The sequence below is a fragment of the Dasypus novemcinctus genome, chromosome 6 (assembly GCF_030445035.2).
Source record: "Dasypus novemcinctus isolate mDasNov1 chromosome 6, mDasNov1.1.hap2, whole genome shotgun sequence".
NCBI classification, from domain to species: domain Eukaryota; kingdom Metazoa; phylum Chordata; class Mammalia; order Cingulata; family Dasypodidae; genus Dasypus; species Dasypus novemcinctus.
This window is the reverse complement of record NC_080678.1, coordinates 53,578,925-53,602,785: the sequence shown is the minus strand read 5'-3', so window position 1 is coordinate 53,602,785 and position 23,861 is coordinate 53,578,925. Positions and strand designations below refer to the sequence as shown.

The window sequence follows — 23,861 nt, the reverse complement described above, 5'->3', positions numbered from 1 at the left end:
ACAAAGTCATGCAGGGACCAGTGTACTCCACCCTGTAGCTCTGCCACCCCTGGGTGCTGTCCTCCACTGCCTGGGTGAAGCTGGGTCATCTCCATGTCTGTTCCCACCCACAGGAATTGGGGAGTGTGGAAGGGCTAGGGGCTTGACATTTAGGAGGTAACTCAGAAGTGAGCCAGATGGCCATGCCTAGTTGTGAGAGGGGGGAGGTGTGCTTTCTACCTGGGTGGCCAGGTGTTCAGTAAATGCCTGAGCAGTTCTAGTACTGAATGCAGGAAGGCAAGAATAGACACTGGGGGTGAGAATGTCCAGGTCAAACTAAATTTAAAAAATATTCCTAATGCAGAAAAAGTTTTCCATTGCATGAATTTTTTTCTCCTCTTCTTTCTCTTCCTCTTCCCTCACCCCCTCCTACTCCTCACTTCTCCCCACCATCTCTTCTTCATTATAGTCTCTTTGCAATATCAAACCATCCTGGGAATAGGTTGTGTTATATTATATTATAGATATGTCTTTATACATCAGGTAGATTGTTTTTCTTGGGATACACTTAAAGAAGGAGACATAGTGGTCAGACTCTTGGACTATTTTCAAGACTATATTTAGGACTTCGATCCATACTGTACTATAAAAAGGTACTATTTACATTTTTATTAGCAATGAGACTTAAAAATAACTTTCTAAATGTCACTTTAAAACTGTGTAACCGAATATTACAATTATTTCCTCCTGCTCTTCAGCCACATGTTTTTACATAAATGTAACCATAGTACCTATTGTGTTTCAATTTCTGACTATTTCCCGTGTAATATTATTTATAAACATTCTTTAGAAGCAGTTTTCTGTTTCTGTCTTATATTTATATTTATTATTAAGGCATGGCATACTGTTTGGGCATATTGTTATAACATAATGCAATTAACCAAATATCTATTAAAGGACTTTAGTTTATTTCTGTGTTTTTGTTACTATAAACAAACTTTTCCATATTTCCCTCTTTCTGAAGTGCTTTTCAGGTGGATAGTTTTTGAAGTACTAAAGTTACTCTCAGTACAAATTTCAAGCTTAGAATTTTAGTCTGAGTTATAGGCAAGTTTTCCCTTTATATTCATACTCGACTTTATATAAATGCTGTAATACAGATTTGACCAAGTGGCAAATTCACATCTGAGTACAGCAGCAGAGCAGCTCACACTGAGATATTTTCACTGCTAAGTGGACAGGGAACATGTGTCCTAAGAGGTGCTGTAAACCCATATTTTGTTCTGATCGTTAAATGTGCCACACATATTTAATATCTGTCATTTGAAATAACAAAAGTAGATGCTAAAATTTCTCCTTTAGCAATGCTCTGTGGTATCTGATGACGCTAGCTTTTATTTTATCAAACAGAATTTTATGCAATTGATAAGGATTGAAACTTCACATACATCAAAAGCATGGTTGGCTATCTCTTTGTACCAGTTAATGTTACGCCACCATGTGGCCCAAACTTACACATAGTTTCCAATTCATTAGGAATGCCAGTTATGGATTTAATTCTTGACATATTTTTAACTTGGGTGTCTGGGGGAAGTATGATTTTGCATTATTCCAAATTTTAAAAATAAGTGAATTTTTGTTAATAGTTTTATATCAGACTCTTGTAAATATGCATATGTTGAAATTGTAAATAAGGGAAGCGGACTTGGCCCAGTGGAGTGGGGGTCCGTCTACCACATGGGAGGTCCGAGGTTCAAACCCTGGGACTCTTTGACCCGTGTGGAGCTGGCCCATTTGCAGTGCTGATGCGCAAGGAGTGCCGTGCCACGCAGGGGTGTCCCCCACATCGGGGAGCCCCACGCACAAGCAGTATGCCCCGTAAGGAGAGCCGCCTAGTGTGAAATAAAGTACAGCCTGCCCAGGAATGGTGCCGCACACACGGAGAGCTGACACAACAAGATGATGCAACAAAAAGAGACACAGATTCTCATGCCAGTGACAACAGAAGCAGACAAAGAAGAACGTGCAGCAAATGGACACAGGAGAGCAGATAATGGGGGAGGGGGGTTGAGGGGGAAGGAGAGAGAAATTTTTAAAAAATTATAAATAAGATATCAACCCATGGCTTTAGTCCCCCCAACTGGGTGCAAGTTGTCCTGACCTGCAGTACAATATGGTGATTACACCAGCTGTGGTATGCAAAAAAGAAAAAGTGTTACATTATTGACAAATAAAGAAATAGCATTACTAGACAAGCAGGAGGGGTATATAGAACACATAATGGTTTTGTATCTATATATATTTTCATTCCCAAGTAAAAGAGTTATTCTCTGAAAAGCTTGATTCAAATTTAAGCAGAAAATATCATCTAAAGGTCATCCAATGGAAGCAAGTATTGGTTCAGTATAATTCAAAGCATATATTTGTAGCTGCTTTTCTGTGCCCTCTTTTTTATTTATTTGTTTATTTAATTGATTTTGTAAAAATATTACATTAAAAAAAAAAATGAGGTCCCATTCAACCCCACCACCCCCACCCCACCACTCCCCTCCCCCAGCCACTTTCACTCCCATCATCATGACACATCCATTGCATTTGGTAAGTTCTGTGCCCTCTTATAGCTACTGTCCAATTATACTATGAAAAATTGAGTCATTTAGTAAAGGAAAGCGAAAAAAAAGTTATTTAATTTTAACTTACAGTTTGGAAATAAAGAGTAAATGTGGTTATCTCTATAAAATTGATTGCTGAGGCTGTGACTAAGTCCAGCAACCTATGAGTTTATCTCAGACTTCTGTATCAGATAACTTTCCTCCAAAATGTTTCTTTTTAGGTTGTTAAATCCCGAAAATTTCAAGCCTTTCATTGGGGAAGCAGTGCCAAGAATTATTTCCATTACAACCAGGTAAAGTCTTCAAAGTCTTCAGAATAAAATAGACCTTGAAACCTCATCAAGGAAGCCAGCCTGGGTTACTGGGTTCTGATAGGGGTCATTACTATGGGAGGTATTTGGGAGAGTTAGACAGGAATGTGTTTGTGTTTCCTCATTTGATTCCAAAACAACTCAAACCCTGTGGTGGGTGTTGTGGGATGGGCCTCTCCTCCTTACCCTGTTGTGGGCAATAAATATGAATCTCCACTGTGACAATGTCATTTCATCATACTCCAGACAAGGACTTAGCAGTCAGACCATCCTAGGGTTGTTACCTGCTGGCTCTGGTGCCTTGGCCACATTACATTGCCTAGGCCTCCTTTTCCACATACAGTTAAAATCACCATTTTGGGTGCTGAGTGTGTGGTGCATTTCCCCTGCCTCCTGTGCAATTGGTGTGATTATCTCTGATGTACAGATGAGGAACCTGATGTTTAGAGAATTTTTACAGCCTGCCTTCCATCCCCGAGGGAGAACATGGGAGGCTATAACTCCAAAGCACCTTCGCAAGCCCTTGGTTCCTCTACCTGCCATCTGGTAGGTGGGGAGAGCTGCATCTCTCACAGGGGACCCAGCCTCTGTCATGGTGCCCCATGTGGCATATGGTAGCATCTCAATAACTAGCAGTCTTTATCAACTTCACTGTGAGTTTGGTTTTTTGGTTGCTCTGGTAATGGTAATTGAAAAGGTAACCTGATAGTGATTTTTCAAAGTTAAACTCTTCTTCTCCCATCAAAGTGACTACATGTTTAATGGAGACAGTTCTTGGTGATTTTGAAAATTAAAAAAAAAAATTCCCCCTGTTTCTTTTTTTAAATTGTAGCGTTATCCTCCCACTTACAACGTGAAAGACATGCTGGTGCCGACTGCAGTCTGGAATGGGGGACATGACATGCTTGCAGACGTCAATGATGTCAATGTCTTACTGACCCAGATCACCTGCTTGGTGTACCACAAGACTATTCCTGAATGGGAGCATCTCGACTTTATCTGGGGCTTGGATGCCCCTTGGAGATTGTATAATGAAATTATTCATCTAATGAGGAAATATGAAAGCCAGCCTTAAAAGATGTAGAGTTCTTTCCCACGTCTTTTTTCTTTTTATATCCAAAGAAATTGTGAAACTTTGAAGATGCCCGATTTTCTCCAGTGAGGATTAGAAACTCACTAGCTATTTTTATTTTTTTCTTAATTTAAAATCACCAGATGATTAAGGAATTAATGTCTCAACTATAGTGTTGTTTCTTTAAGGCTTGGTGAAAAGATAATCATTTTGCTTATCCTTCCCATTTAAAATGTGATGTATTACCTTTTTATTCCCACCAAAGGCAAATTAACACATGTTTGGCTTTTTAAAGTGACGTTCATTAATAAATAACTTGAGAAAATCTCAGTGTGAAAGTATCTAGCTTTCATCTCCTTGCTTTCCCATCTAAGGATTTTGTATTTATGCACTTAGGTGATACTTTTTACATGCTTATTCAGTAGGTACAGAGTTAAATGCAGTGAAATCCCAGCTGGGCCAGTTATAGAGATCCCATGATGAATTTTATTTATCAAACTTATCTGTGATAGCTGTGAATTAAAATGGTTAAATGGCTCAGGCCAAGCAAAATAATTTGCTGAAATCTTTGAAACCTAATTGCACTGAATCCAATAGAGAGACTTTACCACTGGTTTTCTCTGAAATTAGTGTGATCTTTTAACCAGCTGCTGTATCTCAGTAATGATATTATGGTGTAGAAAAACCCTGTGGCTGCCCATGAGAATTTTCCAAGTTTAATTTTACACAAAAGAAATGTGATCATGACTGTTTTCACAACAAGATTCAGGGACTTGTTTTCTTTTTGTATTTGTGTGTTCATATTTCCAGCCCTGATTTGCATCCGTCTGTCAGGAAGCCCATATTCACACACTTTTCTTGCAATGTTGCCTTACAGTACTCTCAGGTGGACAGATGTTTTTGTGATAGAGTTACTCTAGCTGCAATAACAATATTTAGTATTGGTTAATATATGCAAGAAGAATACTACTACTTTGTAACATTTAAGAGTCTTATTTAAAGGTTTCAGTAAAACTCAGTGAGCCTCATGCCTGAAGAATTGTGTGTATGCAGTTTGTCCTTGATTTAATCACCTTTTCATTCTTCCCTTTTCCTTTTGGCTGGTCTTAAATCTTTCTTTCTCACCTTTTCCCAGTCCTTCTTACTCATTGTAAATCTTGCTGCTACTGCTCATGAACATCTTTTCCTCTCCTTTGGGGAGGAGACCACAGTCTCAAGAGTAAGGAAGGTTAGAGATGTTTGGAAACACTAGCTTCATAAGTTATCCTGCGGGCACCACATTAGTAAGGCTGTGGGTGGAGACTTGGCAGCTCTCAAATCTTGTGCAGGTAGCCCATGGGCTGCAGGCAGGAGCAAAGATTTGAGGACTGTTTGTCCATCTTCTTCATTGTAGAGATGAGGCAACTGTAGTAATCAGCTAAAGGGTGCTGATGCAAAATACCAGAAATTTGTTGGCTTTTAGGAAGGGTATGTATTTGGGGAGAAATTTACAGTTACCAAGCCCTAAAGAGTCTGACTCAAGGTACCATTAAGAGGAACTATCTCCCCCAAAGTCTTTTGCCATCTGTAAATGTAACGTGGTGGACAATATCTGATAGGGTTGAGCCTTCCTCTTGTCTCTTAAGGCTCCATGGTCCCAGCTTCTTCCAATCTCAGCTGTAGGTTGTCCTAAGGCTCATCACTCTCCCTGGGACTCATTTCATTCCAGGCTCAGCTGCTCTGTTCTCTCCACAAGGTCAGCTGTAGGCTATCATGCTCATCTCTCTTCCCAGGGCCATGTCTATGGAGCACTCTCTCTTCCTGCATATCTGCTTCTGTGTTCTCCTTCTCCATGTATTTCCTTCCACATGAGAGTCTGTTTTATCCCCACCAAGGGGGTGGGGACTCAACCCTACATGCCCTAAAGATGTGATCAAATAAAAGCCCTAATCTTGATTTAATAAGGTAAAAGTGAAACCTCTGAATCTAATACAATCTAATATGCCCAGAGGAACAGACCGTTTACAAACACCATCCAATATCTATTTTTGGAATTCATAAACAATACTAACCTGCCACAGCAACCAAGGTCAGGAGAGGTAGGTGTCCTGAATGGGCCCCTGGAACATAGACTTGGCACCCCAGTAAGATCTCTCCCACTAGGGTGTGGTTTGAGGAAGGAGGCTACACCTTACCTGTCTCAGTCCCACTAGGTGTATGTAGGTAGACTAAATGTATGAAGAATGAGTGGACTTCTTCATGTAGCTAAGGAACATTAGGTGCTCAAGTAACAGATGGGAAAGTGTAAGGAGTGAAGTGGTATCAGAGTGATTTTTGTTAGACCCAGAGGAAGGAGTAAAAATGTACTAGAAGCAAAGGGTGTGCATCTGCAGAAGAGGGCCCCCTCCCCCACTGACCATATGTCCCCAGGGATCTCTTCTTTTTCCTTGAACCAAGACAAAGTGGTTTGGCCAGGCACGTGCAGATTCTTAGGGCTGGGGAGGAAGAGAGAGTGAGTGGATATCTTTTGTGGTCAGTAAAGCTCCCACACACCAGACCATATGCTGCGGAATGTGTAGGGGCTGCCGTCCACTTGCCTGTTTTACTCTTTGCCTCTTTTCCACACTTTTCCCTGGGGATTCCTTCAGTGTGTGGACCAGTCTAAAGGTGGGGATCTTGCTCATTGGTTCTTACTAGTTGCACATTTGGCTTTTCTAGAGACTGCTTACCCATGACAGTTGCATAGACCATTTGTATCCTTATGACCCTGGCTTCATTGACCTAGTTAACTTAGTGACTGAGATTGTGACACAAGGTTGGAACTTTTGCCTAAAGAAGTCCTGGGACAGGTTGGTAGGGGTTTGACTCTGTTTTCAACTGGCTTTGATGTATATTTTGTTAAGCAAAATGCAATGTTCCCCCGCAGATCCTCAAAGCAAGGAAAGGACTAGTTATTCTGTCAACTTGGAATTCTTCTCTAAGACATCAGGAAAGGAAGTGCCACCAAATGTCACCACAGTTAACAAGGAAGAAAGTCATTTTTCCTGTTGCCACAAGAGGGCAGACTTGGCTTGGCTTGCACACCTTCCCCAGCACCTGTGACTTCATTTCTTAGGGAGGCTTTCCTCAGGGAAGGAATTTGGCTGCTTTGGGAGCCAGTTGGTAGTTTGAGGACTGATAAGGTCAGCTGGGTCAGCGGTCATGTCCATCTAGGATCGTGACTAATTCTTGTCTAATGGATAACATCTGAAACAATTCCCAAAGGATAGCTCTCTCCCAAATGTGACATATGGAAACAAAATGTTGCCTAGAAGGTGAACAAATGGTCAGCACCACAGGCATGGGTAGGTGGGTGGGGAATGAAGAAGGCATTAACCCAGACCTCAAAGTAAAGGAGGTCTAAAATTTAGATTGTTGAAATGATCTCCAAATAAGGTTATTTTGTGTTTGTGGAGATTAAAGGTGTTAATTTATTCAATGTAAGCATTTACAATATCCTGTATTTTTAACTTTTGGAAATGTATTTTTTAATATATGGAGAGATTTAAAAAAATGAAAGTAACCCTGGTCTCTTATGACTCCTGAAAGGAAGCATCAGGGAGTAATTATTCTGATTTTTTAGAAAACTTGTCAGACATTCATTCAGAGTATGTATTGTAATGTGCTAAGCTCATTTATATATGGTATAAATGTTTTAAAGGGGTTGGAAGTGGTTGCAACAATTTCAGCAGAAGCCTAGCATAGATGGATCAAAAATATAAATGTGTTTAAACCAAATGTACCTCAGTACTTTAGGGGCAGTAGGGGCACCAGGGAGTCTCTTAGGGGAGCTAACACCCCGTATTCTTCATCAGCATCCCCTGCTGCTTTTGATAGGAATAAAGTTTGCTAAGTCCTTGGTAAAGTACCAGGTAAATGCAGCTTCCAGCTGCAAATTTCTGTGGAGATACCATGGAACTGACCTGATTCTACTCTCTCTTTGGTGGATAATCTTGACTTTCCTGAGCTAAGTCTTCATCTTCAAAAGGAGGGGTTTGATTTTGATCTTTGAGGTGACCCCACTGTCTGTGAGACTCAAGTGTAACACATCATAATAATCATTCCTCTCTGATATCCAGGCATCGTTAGGTTTGATAGAGGCCAAAAGGACCTCACCCTCTTTTAGAAAGAAAAATAAATAAACCACAGAGGCCATTTAAAAAAAAAAGAGTTCACATCATTGGTATTGGGCTTTGCCAATTACATGTGCTATTTTTTTTTAATGGAAGAGTGGCTCTGAAGTTTTGAGAGCTGATATTTTATAAATTTGAGATAGTATTAAATATGCAGTCTTAATTACTGTATTTCACATGAGTCACCTGATCCTTGTAGATAGCTAGTAAAGAATCCTGTCAGAAATTCTGCACCAAGATAAAAACAATGTACAAGAAGTCAGGATGAGCTGGAGCATGTAAGAAATAGTGTGACTGACACCCTGTAAGCATCAGAAGTCAGTAAGCACTTCTTCCTTGGGAAACCTCCCTGTAGGTGAGTAGCTCCAACTGCAGCAATTAGTGCTCCAGAAAAAAATGGGTTCTATTTTTCAGGCTTGATTTAGAGCCCCTTCCCCTTCCCCTTCCCCTTCTCCTTCCCCTTCCCCTTCCCCTTCCTTCCCCTCCCTTCCCCCCTCTCTCCACCACCCTGCTGTTTTTGCTGTCTGTGTCCATTTGCTGTGTGACCATCTGTGTCTTTTTCTCTTTTTCTCTTCTCGTTTTCTCCTCTAGGATTCACTGGGATTTGATCCTGGGGACCCCCAATGTGGAGAGAGGTTCCTTGTCATTTGTGCCACCTCAGTTCCTGGTTCTGTTGCCTCTCCCCTTGACTCTCCCCTTCGTTTCTCTTTTTGTTACATTATCATCTTGCTGTGTGGTTCACAGTGGGAGTGTTTGGCTCACCATGTGGGCACTGGCTCACCACATGGCACGCCTTTTACCAGGAGGCCCCAGGGATCGACCTGGGTCCTCCCATGTGGTAGATGGAAGCACAATCACTTGAGTCACTTTCACTTCTGCCATCATCTTTTAACATGATCTTTTTCAAAATTTCAATTGAGTCCACAAATATGTTTTTTTTTAAAGATCTATTTATTTATTTATTTCTCTCCCTTCATCCCCCCACCCCAGTTGTCTGTTCTCTGTGTCTATTTGCAGCATCTTCTTCTTTGTCCACTTCTGTTGTTGTCAGTGGCACCGGGAATCTGTGTTTCTTTTTGTTGAGTCATCTTGTTGTTTCAGCTCTCTGTGTGTGCAGCACCATTCCTGGGCAGGCTGCACTTTCTTTTGCACTGGGCAACTCTCCTTACAGGGTGTACTCCTTGTGTGTGGGGCTCCCCTACACGGGGAACACCCTTGCCTGGCACAGTACTCCCTGCGCGCATCAGCACTGCACATGGGCCAGCTCCACACAGGTCAAGGAGGCCTGGGGTTTGAACTGTGGACCTCCCATATGGTAGACAGATGCCCTAATCACTGAGCCAAGTCTTCTTCCCCACAGATATCTTTTGAAGACTCATGGGCAGAGCATAATGCTTGGTGCAGTATGAGAAGGGCATAGAACATACACATCCAGAGAGAGGGGGCAAGATGGTGGCTGAGTGAGCTTGCCTGGTAGTGTCTCTGCAGGGGGCGGCTGGGCAGCGTTGAAGGCTCTTTGGGACCGCGCTGTTTCGGGGATTTTTGCTGGTTGGAAGGTGTCTGGACGTCAATTTGGTGGGAAGGTAACAGAGAGGATACGTCTATAATATATAAACGGAGGTCCCAGCTGGGCGCGGAAAGTTCTCTCCTTGGGTGGGCGGAGCTGTGGTATCAGGTGCTGCTGCAGCTCGGGGAGCCGCAGCGGCCAGCGGCCAGGGGTTTGTTTTTTTTTTCTTTCCTTATTTTGGAGGCTCTGCGGTGCTGAGGAATTCGTGGGTACTGGGCCAGCTGGTCAGGGGTTGATGGGACAGGACTCCTTTGCAGATCGATTTGGGGAGACAGACGGTGTTTTGTTGTGAAGCTGGGGATGTTTTGGTCACCGGACAGGGGGGTAGCGCTTCCGCCTGGAGCTCCATCCCTACAGGTCCGGCTGCCGATCTGCAACGGAATTGGATTTTTGGCAATAAGGGGACACAGTTGGGAGATTGTTGTAGGGTGCAGTGAGGGAGGGGGACACGTCTGGAAGCCGATTGGGGAATATTTTGCGAAGTTTGGGACTTCCGGTCTTGGAGTCTGTTTTCGGCATTTCCAGCTGAAGCCCAGCCCACCCGGCGGGGCTTGGGATCTGGGTCATTGAACTGGCTGTGGTGTAGAGGCGCCCTCAAGTGGCTGTTGTGTGGGAGCACAGGGAGGGAGCTGTCCAAAGGCTGAAACCCTGAGGAGTAGGTGAATTGCAGGGATCAGACATTAAATATAGAGTTAGCGGACCTGGCTTCCCCCACGGGGCTGGCACCCAGCTACGGGGATCCCTGAGGGCTGTGTTGCACTGCGGGGCTCCTAAGCTTCCTGTTGACCAGATTTGAGGTTGCCAGGTCTGGGTCCTCTGAATTCCAGTGGTCCACACCCCAGACTCACACCTCTTGAGTCTTCAGTGTCTCAGACTTTCCACCCCTGAATCCATCATGCCCTGGGGTCTACCTGGGGTCCTTGAGTGCCCTGGACCTTAACGTTTGTGTTTTATCTTTATTGGTTCACATTGTTTTGTTTTTATTTTCACTTTATTTTTTACTCTTTTTGATGCCCTGATTGCTAATATTGCATTATCCCCTAGTCTTTTCTCCTAGCGTGTCCCCCAAAGTCCTTTTTTTATACAGTTATTTAGGGGTTTTTTGTTGTTGTTGTTTTAGATAGTGTTGCAATTGTGGGACGTGTATACCTGTATTTCTCTTCCCCCTACCTGTTCCCCACCGTTTGCCCACCCTCTTTTTCTTTCTTCCTTTCTTCTCGTCTCTCTTTTTTTCTTTATTATAATTAGTTTTTCTTTCTCGGTTTTCTCTCTCCCTCTTGTCCCTCATTTTCCACTTATTTTATTTTGATTCAAGTATACAATAGGTGCTACAGGGAACACCTCACATTTGCTGGGTTTGCCTATCCTCCACTGCCTCATTTCTGTGTGAACTGATTTAGGCTACCTACACTATCCCCCTTCCCCTGCATCTTGATATCCACTATCATCTACTGTCTCTCCTATATTCCACCCGCCACTTCCCGTTCTTTGATCCACAAAGTGTCTAACTCTTAATTTCTAATACCTTTGTTCTGTTTTCTGTCTGGTATCCACTCTTGAAACTATTACCTTTCTTTTCTTTTTCCCTCTCTCACGAAAACAATAGCTTTGTAGCTCATACCATATTCCTCCCATATTCAGTCATCTACCTCATAAAAGGTACTCTACCTACAGCTATAACTCTACACAATCTACATGAATCTAACCTCCATCCTCCCAGATCTCATATTCTTGATTTGTTAACATATATCACCAATACTATTCTACACTTTTTCCTTGCTTACACAATTGCCTTTCCCTGGCACTAATACTTTCCTTTAAAGTGAACTTAACCAGCAACAAGAAATTAGAATAAGAAGAACAAAGTGAAAAAAAGAAGATATAACACTTACACAAAAATAATAGCTAATTAATCTCCAAGACTAGATAAAGAAGCTAAGGAACTGAGTACACCCGTCAAGATAAAAGGATGACCAGAAAGCAACAAAAATCGACAAACCAAATCAGTAATCAGGAAAACATGGCTGAATCCAATCAACAAACTAAAAATCAGGAAGGGGAGCAGAACTTCGCACAAGCAATGAACGATCTCACAACATTTATCACCAACAAATTTGATGAAGTAATGAAAGAGGTTAACAACATGAAGACAACACTGGGAGGGGAAATTGCAGACATACGCAAAAACGTAACAGACATGATGGGAATGAACACCACAGTTCAAGAAATCAAAAATACACTTGCAGCAAATATCAACAGACTAGAAGAGGCAGAGCAGAGAATTAGTGATGTGGAAGACAGTACATCGGAAATCAAACAGATAGTAGAAGGGGTCGATAAAAAGATAGAAAAAATCCAGCTAGGATTTAGGGACCTGAATGACAATGCAAAAGGCTCATATATACGTATTATAGGTATTCCAGAAGGAGAAGAGAAGGGAAAGGGGTCAGAAGGAGTGTTGCAGGAAATAATGGCTGAAAACTTCCCAAATCTACTGAAAGAGACAGACGTACATATCCAAGAAGCACAGCACACTCCACTGGTCATAAATCCCAACAGGCCAACTCCAAGACATATACTCGTCAAATTATCCAAAGCTCAACACAAAGAGAAAATCCTAAAAGCAGCAAGAGAAAAGAAAACCATCACATACAAGGGAAGCTCCATAAGATTAAGTGCTGATTTCTCATCTGAAACCATGGAGGCAAGGAGGCAGTGGTATGATATAGTCAAGGTACTAAAGGAAAAAAATTTCCAACCAAGAATACTATATCCAGCTAAACTAATATTCAAACATGATGGAGAGTTCAAAATATTCGCAGATAAACAGAAACTGAAAGAGTATACCAACAAGAAACCTCCCCTTCAAGAAGTTCTAAAGGGAGTTCTGCAGGAAGAAAGGAAAAAACAGGACAGGCAGAGTTGGAGGAGAGTATAAGAGCAACAAAAAAAGACAAACTAGATGGGGAAAAAAAATACAAACAAAATATGACAAACAAAAATCCAATAAAAATATGGCTAACACAAATAATTCCTTGAAAGTAATAACACTGAATGTCAACGGATTAAACTCACCTATCAAAAGATTCAGACTGGACATTGGATAAGGAAATATGACCCATCTGTATGCTGTCTACAAGAGACACATCTTAGACCCAGAGACGCATGGAGATTGAAAGTGAATGGCTGGAAAAAAATCAAACAAGCAAACAATAACCAAAAAAAGCAGGAGTAGCTATATTAATATCAGACAAAATAGACTTTAAATGTGAAACAATTGTGAGAGACAGAGAAGGATACTACATTTTAGTGAAAGGGAAAATTTGTCAAGAAGATCGAACAATCATAAATATTTATGCTCCTAACAAGGGTGCCTCTAAGTACGTGAGATAAATGCTGGAAAAACTAAGTGAAACAATAGATGCATCTACAATCATAGTAGGGGATTTTAATACACCACTATCTACCTTGGACAGAACATCTCAAAAGAGAATCACTAAAGAAACAAAACATTTGAACAGTATATTAGAGGAGCTGGAACTAATAGACATATATAGATCATTACACCCAAACACAGCAGGATATACATTCTTCTCAAGCGCACATGGATCATTCTCCAAGATAGACCATATGCTAGGCCACAAAGAAAGGCTGAATGAATTCAGAAAGATTGTAATCATACAAAACAATATCTCTGACCACAGTGGAGTCAAGCTGGAAATTTGAAAGGGACAGAGGCCCAGATTTCACACCACGATTTGGAAATTAAACAGCACACTCTTAGAAAAACAGTGGGTCAAAGAGGAAATCTCAAAAGAAATCAATGACTACCTTGAAACAAATGATAATGATAACACAACATACCAAAATTTATGGGATACAGCAAAAGCAGTACTGAGAGGGAAATTTATAGCCATAAATTCATATATCAAAAAAGAAGAAAGAGCAAAAATTGAAGAATTAACTGCACATTTGAAGGAATTAGAAAAACAACAAAAAAGTGACACAACAGGAAGAAGAAGGAAGGAAATAACAAAGATAAGAGCAGAACTAAATGAAATAGAAAATAAGAAAGTACTTGAAAAGATAATCAAGACCAAGAGCTGGTTTTTTGAGAAGATCAACAAAATTGACAAACCTTTAACGAGACTAACAAAGAGAAAAAGAGAGAAGATGCAAATACACAAAATAAGAAATGAGAAAGGTGATATCACCACTGACCCCACAGAAATAAAGACTATCATAAGAGGATACTTTGAAAAACTATATTCCAACAAAAATGACAATTTAGAGGAAATGGACAAATTCCTAAAACACATAAGCTACCCATATTGATGAAAGAAGAAATTGATGATCTTAACAAACCAATCACAAGTAGAGAGATAGAATCAGTCATTAAAAATCTCCCAACTAAGAAGAGCCCAGGGCCAGACGGCTTCACAGGTGAATTCTACAAAACATTCCGGAAAGAACTAACACCAATCCTGCTGAAACTATTCCAAAAAATCAAAACAGATGGAACATTGCCGAACTCCTTCTATGATGCCAACATTACCCTAGTACCAAAGCCAAATAAAGACACCACAAAAAAGGAAAATTACAGACCAATTTCTCTAATGAACCTAGATGCAAAAATATTCAACAAAATACTTGCTAATCGTATTCAACAACACATTAAATGAATTATACACCACGACCAAGTGTGATTTATTGCAGGTATGCAAGGATGGTTCAACAAAAGAAAATCAATCAACATAATACACCATATAAACAGATTGAAGGAAAAAAACACATGATTATATCTATAGATGCAGAAAAAGCATTTGACAAAATACAGCACCCTTTCTTGATAAAAACACTCCAAAAGATTGGAATACAAGGAAATTTTTTGAACATGATAAAGAGTATATATGAAAAACCTACAGCCAACATTGTTTACAATGGAGAAATCCTAAAATCCTTCCCTCTAAACTCAGGAACAAGACAAGGATGCCCATTGTCTCCACTCCTATTTAACATTGTCTTAGAAGTACTTGCTCAAGCACTGAGGCAAGAACCAGATATAAAAGGCATTCAAATTGGAAAGGAAGAAGTCAAAATTTCATTATTTGCAGATGACATGATCCTATACATAGAAAACCCTGAGAGATCTACAGCAAAGCTTCTAGAACTCATAAATGACTTTATTAAAGTTGCAGGTTATAAGATAAGATCAATTAGCAAAAATCAGTAGCATTTCTGTACACCAATAATGAGCAAGATCAGGAGGAAATCAAGAAACAAATACCATTCACAATAGAAAATAAAAAAATCAAATACTTAGGAATAAATTTAACTAAAGAAGTAAAAAACTTATACACCGAGAACTATATAAGACTGTTCAAGGAAATTAAAGAAGACCTAAATAAATGGAAGAATAGTCCTTGTTCATGGATAGGAAGACTGAATATTATCAAGATGTCTATCCTACCAAAACTGATCTACACATTCAATGCATTCCCAATAAAAATCAACACAGCCTTCTTTAAGGAACTAGAAAAACTAACTATGAAATTTATTTGGAAAGGAAAGAGACCCCGAATAGCCAAAGACATACTGAAAAAGAAAAATGAAATTGGAGGAATCACACTACCTGACTTCAAAACATACTACAAAGCTACAGTAGTGAAAACAGCATGGTATTGGCATAAGGAGAGACACACAGACCAATGGAATCGAATTGAAAGCTCTGATATAGAACCTCACATATATAGCCATATAATATTCGATAAAGCCACCAAACCCTCTCAACTGGGAGAGAGTGGCCTATTCAACAAATGGTGTCTGGAGAACTGGATATCCATATGTAGAAGAATGAAAGAGGATTACCATCTCACACCTTATACAAAGATCAACTCAAGATGGATCAAAGACCTAAATATAAGAGCCAAGACCATAAAAACCTTGGAAAGCAGTGTAGGGAAACATCTACAGGACCTAGTAATAGGAAATAGCTTCATGAATATCACACCAAAAGCACGAGCAGCAAAAGAACTAATAGATAAATGGGACTTCCTCAAAATTAAAGCCTTCTGCACCTCAAAGGAGTTTGTTAAGAAAGTAAAAAGGGAGCCTACACAGTGGGAGAAAATATTTGGCAACCATATATCTGATAAGAAACTTATAACTGGCATATATAAAGAACTCATATATCTTGAAAATAAAAAGATAAACAACCCATTTAAAAAATGGGAAAAAGATTTAAACAGACACTTCTCCAAAGAAGAAATACAAATGGCTAAAAAGCTCATGAAAAAATGCTCCAAATCTCTAGCTATCAGGGAAATGCAAATCAAAACTACAAAGAGATACCATCTTACACCCATAAGATTGGCAGCTATGAAAAAAACAGAAGAATACAAATGCTGGAGAGGATGTGAAGAAAGGGGAACACTCATCCACTGCTGGTGGGAATGCAGAAGGATCCAACCATTCTGGAGGACAGTTTGGCGGTTTCTTAAAAAGCTAACCATAGATTTGCCATATGATCCAGCAATACCACTGCTGGGTATATACCCAGCAGAACTGAAAACAAGGACACAAACCGATATATGTACACCAATGTTCATAGCAGCATTGTTCACTATCGCCAAAAGTTGGAATCAACCCAAATGCCCATCAACAGATGAGTGGATCAATAAAATGTGGTATATACACACAATGAAATACTACGCGGCTGTAAGAACAAATACACTACAAACACACATGATAACATGGATGAATCTTGAGAACCTTATGTTGAGTGAAGCAACCCAGGCATTGAAGGACAAATACTACATGACCTCAATGATATGAAATAAACAAGCTGCCTCAGAGAGCTAGAGACTGAACGATAGACTTACAGGAAATCAGGGGGTGGAGGAAGGATGTGAGCCGACGTCTGCAGGGGTGGAATTTACGATGAGTTGGCAGTAAGTATGAACACAAAGAAGAGATAAAATGGGGGCAAGGGGCTGCCTTTGGGTGGGGGGGCTTTGCGGGTTTGAGGGGGGCTGGGGATGGGCAGATGAGTAATATTGCCCAAAAAGTGGGGGGAGGGAGGGGTAGCATACGAACACAGGAGAGTGTCAGGTGTTGGTTGAGAGTAAAATGCTGAAAAAATCGTATCAGAATATAATTAAGAGGGTTACCTGTTTAGGATGCTCGGAAGGGATGGTCTGATGCGGGACGGGCTCCTGGTGAATGTCTGAATGCTCATTTTGCCAGAGTGGGTGATACCATTGGGTAGAGACCCAAGTAGTGAGAGTGGGGGTGGACCCACATCCTGGGGAGGACTAATGCCATCAAATAGAGGGAACTGTATCTCTCTAGAGAAAGGGTGGCTCCCAGGGCATTGGGGCAGCTGAGCAATTTAGGACCTGAACACTGTTGCAAGTATCTCTGGATGTGGTTCCTCGAGAAATGGAGGTTGGCTGTCACTGTGGGCACCAAGGGGATGGGAAAATGGATGTTAAATGTGTGAAACCAACGTAAATGTGGGGTAAGAGAGGAGTTTCATGAGAATACACAAGCATGGATATAAAATATGTAATATTACATCATAAACATATAGGGGACGACAGAATGACAATGTAAACCATAATGTAAAACATAGGATAACTAAAGATGTTAGAAAACTGCGTGTCCTAAAGTATGCACCACAATGTAAGCACAGATGTCACCTGATTTGAAAGCTATTGTCTCAGACTATGTACATCACTTTAAGTAAATATGTTGTGAATAGGTTGTAAGAGTATCGCTGTGGAAGGGAAAAGGTTTTGTAGTGGATGTGTGGGAGTGCTGTATATTGCGTACATGAATTGCTGTGGTCTAGGGCTCTTGTGAAGAGAAGTTCAATAATTAGGGGGAAAAAAAAGGAAAAGAAAAAGATAGGATGTAGAATTTTTCCAAGTCAACACGTATTCTATATCTAACCTTTAAACCCATCGCTATATTCCATTTTGCTAGTAAGAGATCCTGAAATGATATTGGGGCTTCAATATTCAGGAAGTTCTGGATCCCAGAGTGGTCCAACAATGGCAGCAGAGAAATACTGGTATGGGATACCATTGACAGGGGATATATGGCTGACAGGGAGCTATACAGGGCATATGTCCAGGGTGCATGGTAATGTTTGGATATACTCATAGTTGCAACAATTAAAAACTAAAGCTGGGGGGGTACTGGGTCCCTGGCCGGGGGTGCTGTGCTGTGGTCCCTAGGGGAGCAGCGGCAGTCCCCCAAGTGCAGCGGCAAGGACCAAGAAGGAATGAAGGTCCAACAGTAAGCCCCTGATACTAATGACTATACTTGTGAGCCTATAGGCCTGAAATAAGAACAAGGCCTACAGCAGCACTGTGCCTGGGAATTTCCTCCTGACAGCCTTCATGTTATTCAAATGTGGCCAGTCTCGAAGCCTAACTCAGCATCTAAATGCAATGCCTTCCCCCCAGCGTGGGACATGACACCCGGGGATGAGCCTCCCTGGCACCGAGGGATCACTATCAACTAACAACTGATAATGCAACTGGAAAATGACCTTGAATTGAAGGTTCGATGTGGATCAGTAGAATATCCCTGTCTACATAGAATAATATGACTTTAAAATGCTGTTTGATCTAATATAAGGGGGAAATAGAAAGGAGAAATGAGTTTATATGGCTATGAGTCTCTAAAAAAAAAGTCTGGAGGCTGTCAGAAGGATTTCCCTTATGCACAACTGAGCAGAGTCTAAGAGACAGATAAAGTAGATACAATCCCCAGGTATTGGTTCCTTTGAGGGCTAAAGGGACCCACGGGTTCTACGGTCATGGCAGATAGGGTTCACTGCCATGTCAGATGGCCCTTCTATGGAGCTGGTGTTTCTGCGTGATGAAACTGGACCCAGAGGGGATCTCTTTTCATAAGACTATCATGCTACTTTACTGAAATTGTAGTTGGTATTGGGGTTTAAGATATATTTAGGGGATTGAATCTTTTTACTGACAATATGATAGCCAGGCCCTGAGCCTCAACAGACTCCAGCTCCTACAATCTGAACTATTGGACTCACCTCACTCAGCTAAGATGGAGTTGAAGAAGGGCAACCACCACACCATGGAGCCTAGAGTGCCTACAACTGAAAGCAGGAGGTTTGCATCCAGTAACCATGTGGAATCTGAGCCTCCTCTTGACATAGAGGTGCAACGGACACAACCAATCCAAGGACCTCAGAGAAAAGGTGGCAGTGGAGTGGGAAAAGTGGACATGGTGGCTGATGGGTATGGGGAATGGCAGGAAGAGATGAGATGTGGAGGCGCCTTTGGGACTTGGAGTTGCCCTGGATGGTGCTTCAGGGGCAATCACCGGACATTGTAAATCCTCCCAGGGCTCACTGGATGGAATGGGGGAGAGTGTGGGCCGTGATGTGGACCAATGACCATGAGGTGCAGAGATACCCAGAGATGTACTTACCAAATGCAATGGATGTGTCATGATAATGGGAGTGAGTGTTGCTGGGGGGGGGGGGAGGGGTGCGGTGGGGGTGGTGGGGTCGAATGGGACCTCATATATTTTTTAATGTAATATTTTTACAAAATCAATAAAAAAAAAAAAGAACATACACATCCAATGACCTAAACATCTAGTAAGCTATCAAATATATTTTGTGGAAATAAAAACTGTTTAAAGAAGCACATCAATTGAGTCAATACTAGATAGAAATTGATTTTATTTTATCGCCCTACATTTTTTACCTACTTTTTCAACAACCTCCATGATGTGGAGAGGATGACTGACACATATTAATGGATCCATTTCCCTGCAATGATAGCATTTGTGTATGGGACACAAACTTCTCTCCTGGTGGTCTGCCTGTGCAGGGAAGGCTCAGAAGCTGGTTTCAGTTCTTCAGCGCCCTGCATGGTAGGAGGTAGGAACCTGGACACAGCAGGTTGAAGCCATGCCTTCCACACAGAGGGCTTTATGTAATTAGCTCCTGGAGATTATCCTAACAGGCTTAGGGATAGAGGATGGAAGCCCAAAGAATGTAAAGAATGGTTTGGTTGGTGGTGGGGCTCATGGAGACAGTCCTGACAGCAAACCTAAGATCTAAGCCCAAGTTAAGCAAACCTCTATCCACCCACGTAAAAAATCTGTAAGACATCAAAAGCATCCAAGCATGGAAACTGCAACCATAAGAAAAGGATGGCCTGTCCTGAAAAAGGCAATTTGTGGGTTGACCTAATTTCCTTTGAGGACAAATTAGAATAACTTAAAAGCAGAATTCCTTTGTAATCCTGAAAAATGAGTTCCCTAGTCCCTCTTCACTACAAGACTGAGCCCCACACAGCTCAAAGGCAGGTCCATCTTTACAAGAAAAAGAAGAAATTCCTGGGTTACCACTTTTAGAAGTGAAGAAGAAACAGTATATAGAGGATGTAGCCTAGAAAGGACAGGTTCTCTAACTGGAAGAAAAGAAAGAGTAGGGAGGCCAGAGGTCTGATTGCACCTGTGGTTTTTACTACCATCTAGAATAGATATCAGGATTAGAAAAATCCTTCCTCTTTCCTTTCTTGAATTGACTGTCAAAAAGCTCAGTTCCTTCTGAACCATTTTCTCATCAGGCAAAGCAGAAAATGATATTCCTGGTTCCTGGGGTTTAAGAAAAAAAAAATGGGGCTACTGTAGGTCCAGAGACTACTGTTTCAGGACTGTGGAGAATTGGCATCTAAAGAATATCTGTGTATTCTACCAGTGGTGCCCACATACCAACTGAGAAGTTCTGATTCATGACTTGGCCTATGTGTGTGTGAATATGTATATATTTATATATTCTATATATTATAAATTATTATGTTATAAACCCTATGATATGTTTCTGGGCCTATGTATTTTTGTTGTAATTATTATTTCCTCATAATGTTTGATTCTGTATTTCTTTTTACATAATATTCATTTTAATTACAAACTTCCTCAGTTATTTTTATGTAAAGTGTGAAGTAAAATTTAAAATATGTATCGTATTTTGTGTATTTACCAAGTGCCAGGCACGATGACTTCACTTTTGTAAACACAGCGATAAGAATAATACCTACTTCTTGGCAGGGTGGGGAACCCAGCTCTCCTGAGGAGTAAATAAAATCGCTTCAGGTAAAGCTCTTAGCTAGCGCCTGGCACCTGATAGGCAGACATTACCTGCTGGCTTTGCTATATTATTTTTTTCCATTTAATACTCACGACAGTCTCATGAAATGGCTTCTACTACTACTCCCATTTGGAGGGACAAGTAAACCAGAGCTTGGAAGGAGTGAAGCGCTGGCCACAACCACAAGAAAGAAGAGGCAAAGCTGAGACTGGGAGTGGTCGCTGGCTACAAAGTTTTTGTCGCAAGCCTCTAATCCCTAAGCGTCCCGTGCGTCTCCTGTCAGCCACGCAGTCAAAAGCGGGGCTCGTTTATGCTGATCCGGGGGTCTCCAGTACCGACCTCCGTGTGCTCAGCGTCGGTTCAGATGACCCCAGTTCAGGGGTGTAAAAGAGAGGGGATGAGGGCGGCCCCGCAGCCGGTTCTCTGGGTCGAGGTTTTGGGGAAGGGGCTGGAGGGCACGGGGCAGGGTGGCGCCGCGAAGCCTGCCACGGGAAGGTCAGGGTAGCGCGACATCATCTGCTCCTTCACCAGCCTCCTGGGAAGCGTCAGGACCGCTCGCATCATTCTCTGGAGGAACAAAGTGGGCGGTTTACTGATTTCATTGCTTACACGCCAGCCTGAAATGCAGTGGCTTTTTACCCAGACCAGCACCGGCTCTGTGTGTTAAATCTAATTAAAATTTTTATTTTATTTATTATTATTTTTTAACTTTAAAAGGAAGCTCTGCAGCCGGGGCCGCTTTCCAGGGCCTCTGTGCCCCGGGATTCCCGCAGCTGCTCGTGTGCGCCCCGGGGGCGCCGCGGAGCGTCGACTCTCAGGCTCGGGCAGCGGGACCCACCCAGAGAGTCTGAGCGCAGCGGGTTCTCAAGTTTGCAGCGACCAGGGCGGGAAAGGCCGTCTCGGAGACGCTGAGACCGACCGGCCGCTGGTCCTGTCCCATTTCCTGCGCTGATTGCCCCACGGGCGCCCGGGGGACCCGGATCCTTCTGCGGAAGGCGAGTTTCGCCGCTGGTCTTCGCTTGGAGCTACAATTAAGGCTGCGTAGAGCAGAAAAGATCCAAAATACAGAGGGTACGTCTCTCTTAAAAGTTTTTTCTTTTCTCAAAACGCAATCATGTTTGCGTCTTTATGAAAACACACGTGCAGTTACACACACGCGTTTAAAGTACAAGTAATTCTTTATTGGTTACCAAAGGGGCACTTTCTGATGGTGTTGGAAATAGTCTCTCTTGCTTGGGTTGGTGATGACACGGGTGAATTGAGTTGTCAAAACTGAGGGCAACTCTACACTGAAGATCTCTGCATTGCATGCAAATTGTACGTCAGTTAAAAAGGACAGAAAATGTCAACTGCACGGACATGAAACGTTAGCTTGCATATGTAAAAGCCCATTCAGGCAGCTTTAGGGCTGTGTGTTTATAGCCCTGCTCATTTGCGGGGTTACCTCCTCATCCAGCTCTGCGCAGCCAGGAAAGGGGGAGAAAACGCGGCTGACATCACTCGGGGCGGGGCCGCGCGTCCCAAGAAAAGCCGTCGGGACGCGTGGATAGCAGCAGCCTGGCCCGGCCCCACCATGAGCCACTGGAACAGCTCCGACGCCCAGGTCCTCTGCGGCTCGGGCCAGCTGTTCCTGCAGCCCCTCTGGGACCGCTTGAGAAGCCGCGAGGCCTTCCCGCAGTCGCCCTTTTTCCCCGTCATCTTTTCCATCATCACCTACGTGGGCTTCTGCCTGCCGTTCGTGCTGCGGGACGCCGTGTGCCCCTGGGTGCCCGCGCTGCGGCGCTACAAGGTCCACCCCGACTTCTCGCCGTGGGCGCGGCAGCTGCTGCCTTGCCTGGGGCAGACGCTCTACCAGCACGCGGTGTTCATGCTGCCCGCGACGCTGCTGCACTGGGCCCGCAGCCCCCCAGCCTGCCCGCCGACGCCCCCGCGGTGCTGGAGCTGACGCGCCACGTCGTGGTCTGCCTGCTGCTCTTTGTCGCCGAGTTCCTCCTGTGGCACCTGCTGCACCACAAGGTGCCCTGGCTGCAGCGCACCTTCCACAAGGTGCACCACCAGAACGTGTCCTCTTTCGCGCTGGCCACGCAGGACATGAGCGTGTGGGAGCCGTTTTCCCTGGGCTTGTTCGACATGGTGAACGTGGTGCTGCTCGGGTGCCACCCGCTCACCGTCCTGGTGTTCCACGTGATCAACATCTGGCTGTCCGTGGAGGACCACTCGGGCTACGACTTCCCCTGGTCCATGCACAGACTGGTGCCTGTCGGGTGGTACGGGGGCGGAGCGCACCACGACCTGCATCCCTCCCGCTTTAACTGCAACTTCACACCTTACTTCACACACTGGGACAAAATGCTGGGGACGCTGCAGTCTGCTTACGCCAAGTAGCTGCGTGCCTGGCAGGGGTGGTGCCCTCTCAGATCCGGGATGGCTGTGCGTTTCACTCTTGCATCAGGAAAAGAACACTAAGCTGTGTCTCTTTTTATGTATCAAAAAAGAACATGAATTTCTTAACTAATGGAAACTGTTGTAGATAAAATCTAATCTATTTTTGCTACCTGGCAAGTAATTTATATCATGTTTGTATATCAATGCAGTTGTAGTCTACTGTGTGGAATTCTTAGCTCATTTCAATAGCTTTTATTCCTAGATAAGACTCAGATAATGGTCACTGGCATATTTACATCATCTCTAAAATGATTTGTTTGTAGAACAAGGAATGTCCTAGGTTTGAAAGTGTCCTAGAATCAGACTGAGAGAACAGATTTTAACAGAGGATCTGGCCTCTGACTTTATAAACTGTGAAATATATTCCTGCTGGACAGTGACCAAGATTATAGTCATTTTTTCTATTTTTTCATAGAGACATATATTTATATGAAAGAAATGATATTTGTGCTTTAGCAAAACATGACGAAAACAAGCACTGGCTCTTGTTTCACCAACATTTGACTGATAAAAAGTACAGAAGGAAGAGGGAGATGGCGTGGGGTGTCCTTCAGAGCCTAGAGCAGCTGTCTATGGGGGTT

At 42.6% G+C, this 23,861-nt stretch overlaps 1 protein-coding gene across 1 annotated transcript; it reads left to right on the top strand.

Annotated features, from left to right (window-relative positions):
- Window positions 1–22,408: 22,408 nt before the first annotated feature.
- On the top strand, window positions 22,409–23,246 carry LOC101442861 (cholesterol 25-hydroxylase-like). The gene is given in 2 exon segments (XM_012529482.4): window positions 22,409–22,742; window positions 22,745–23,246. Coding segments are annotated over 2 exon segments (810 nt in total). The 3' UTR covers window positions 23,221–23,246.
- The last annotated feature ends 615 nt before the right edge of the window (window positions 23,247–23,861 follow it).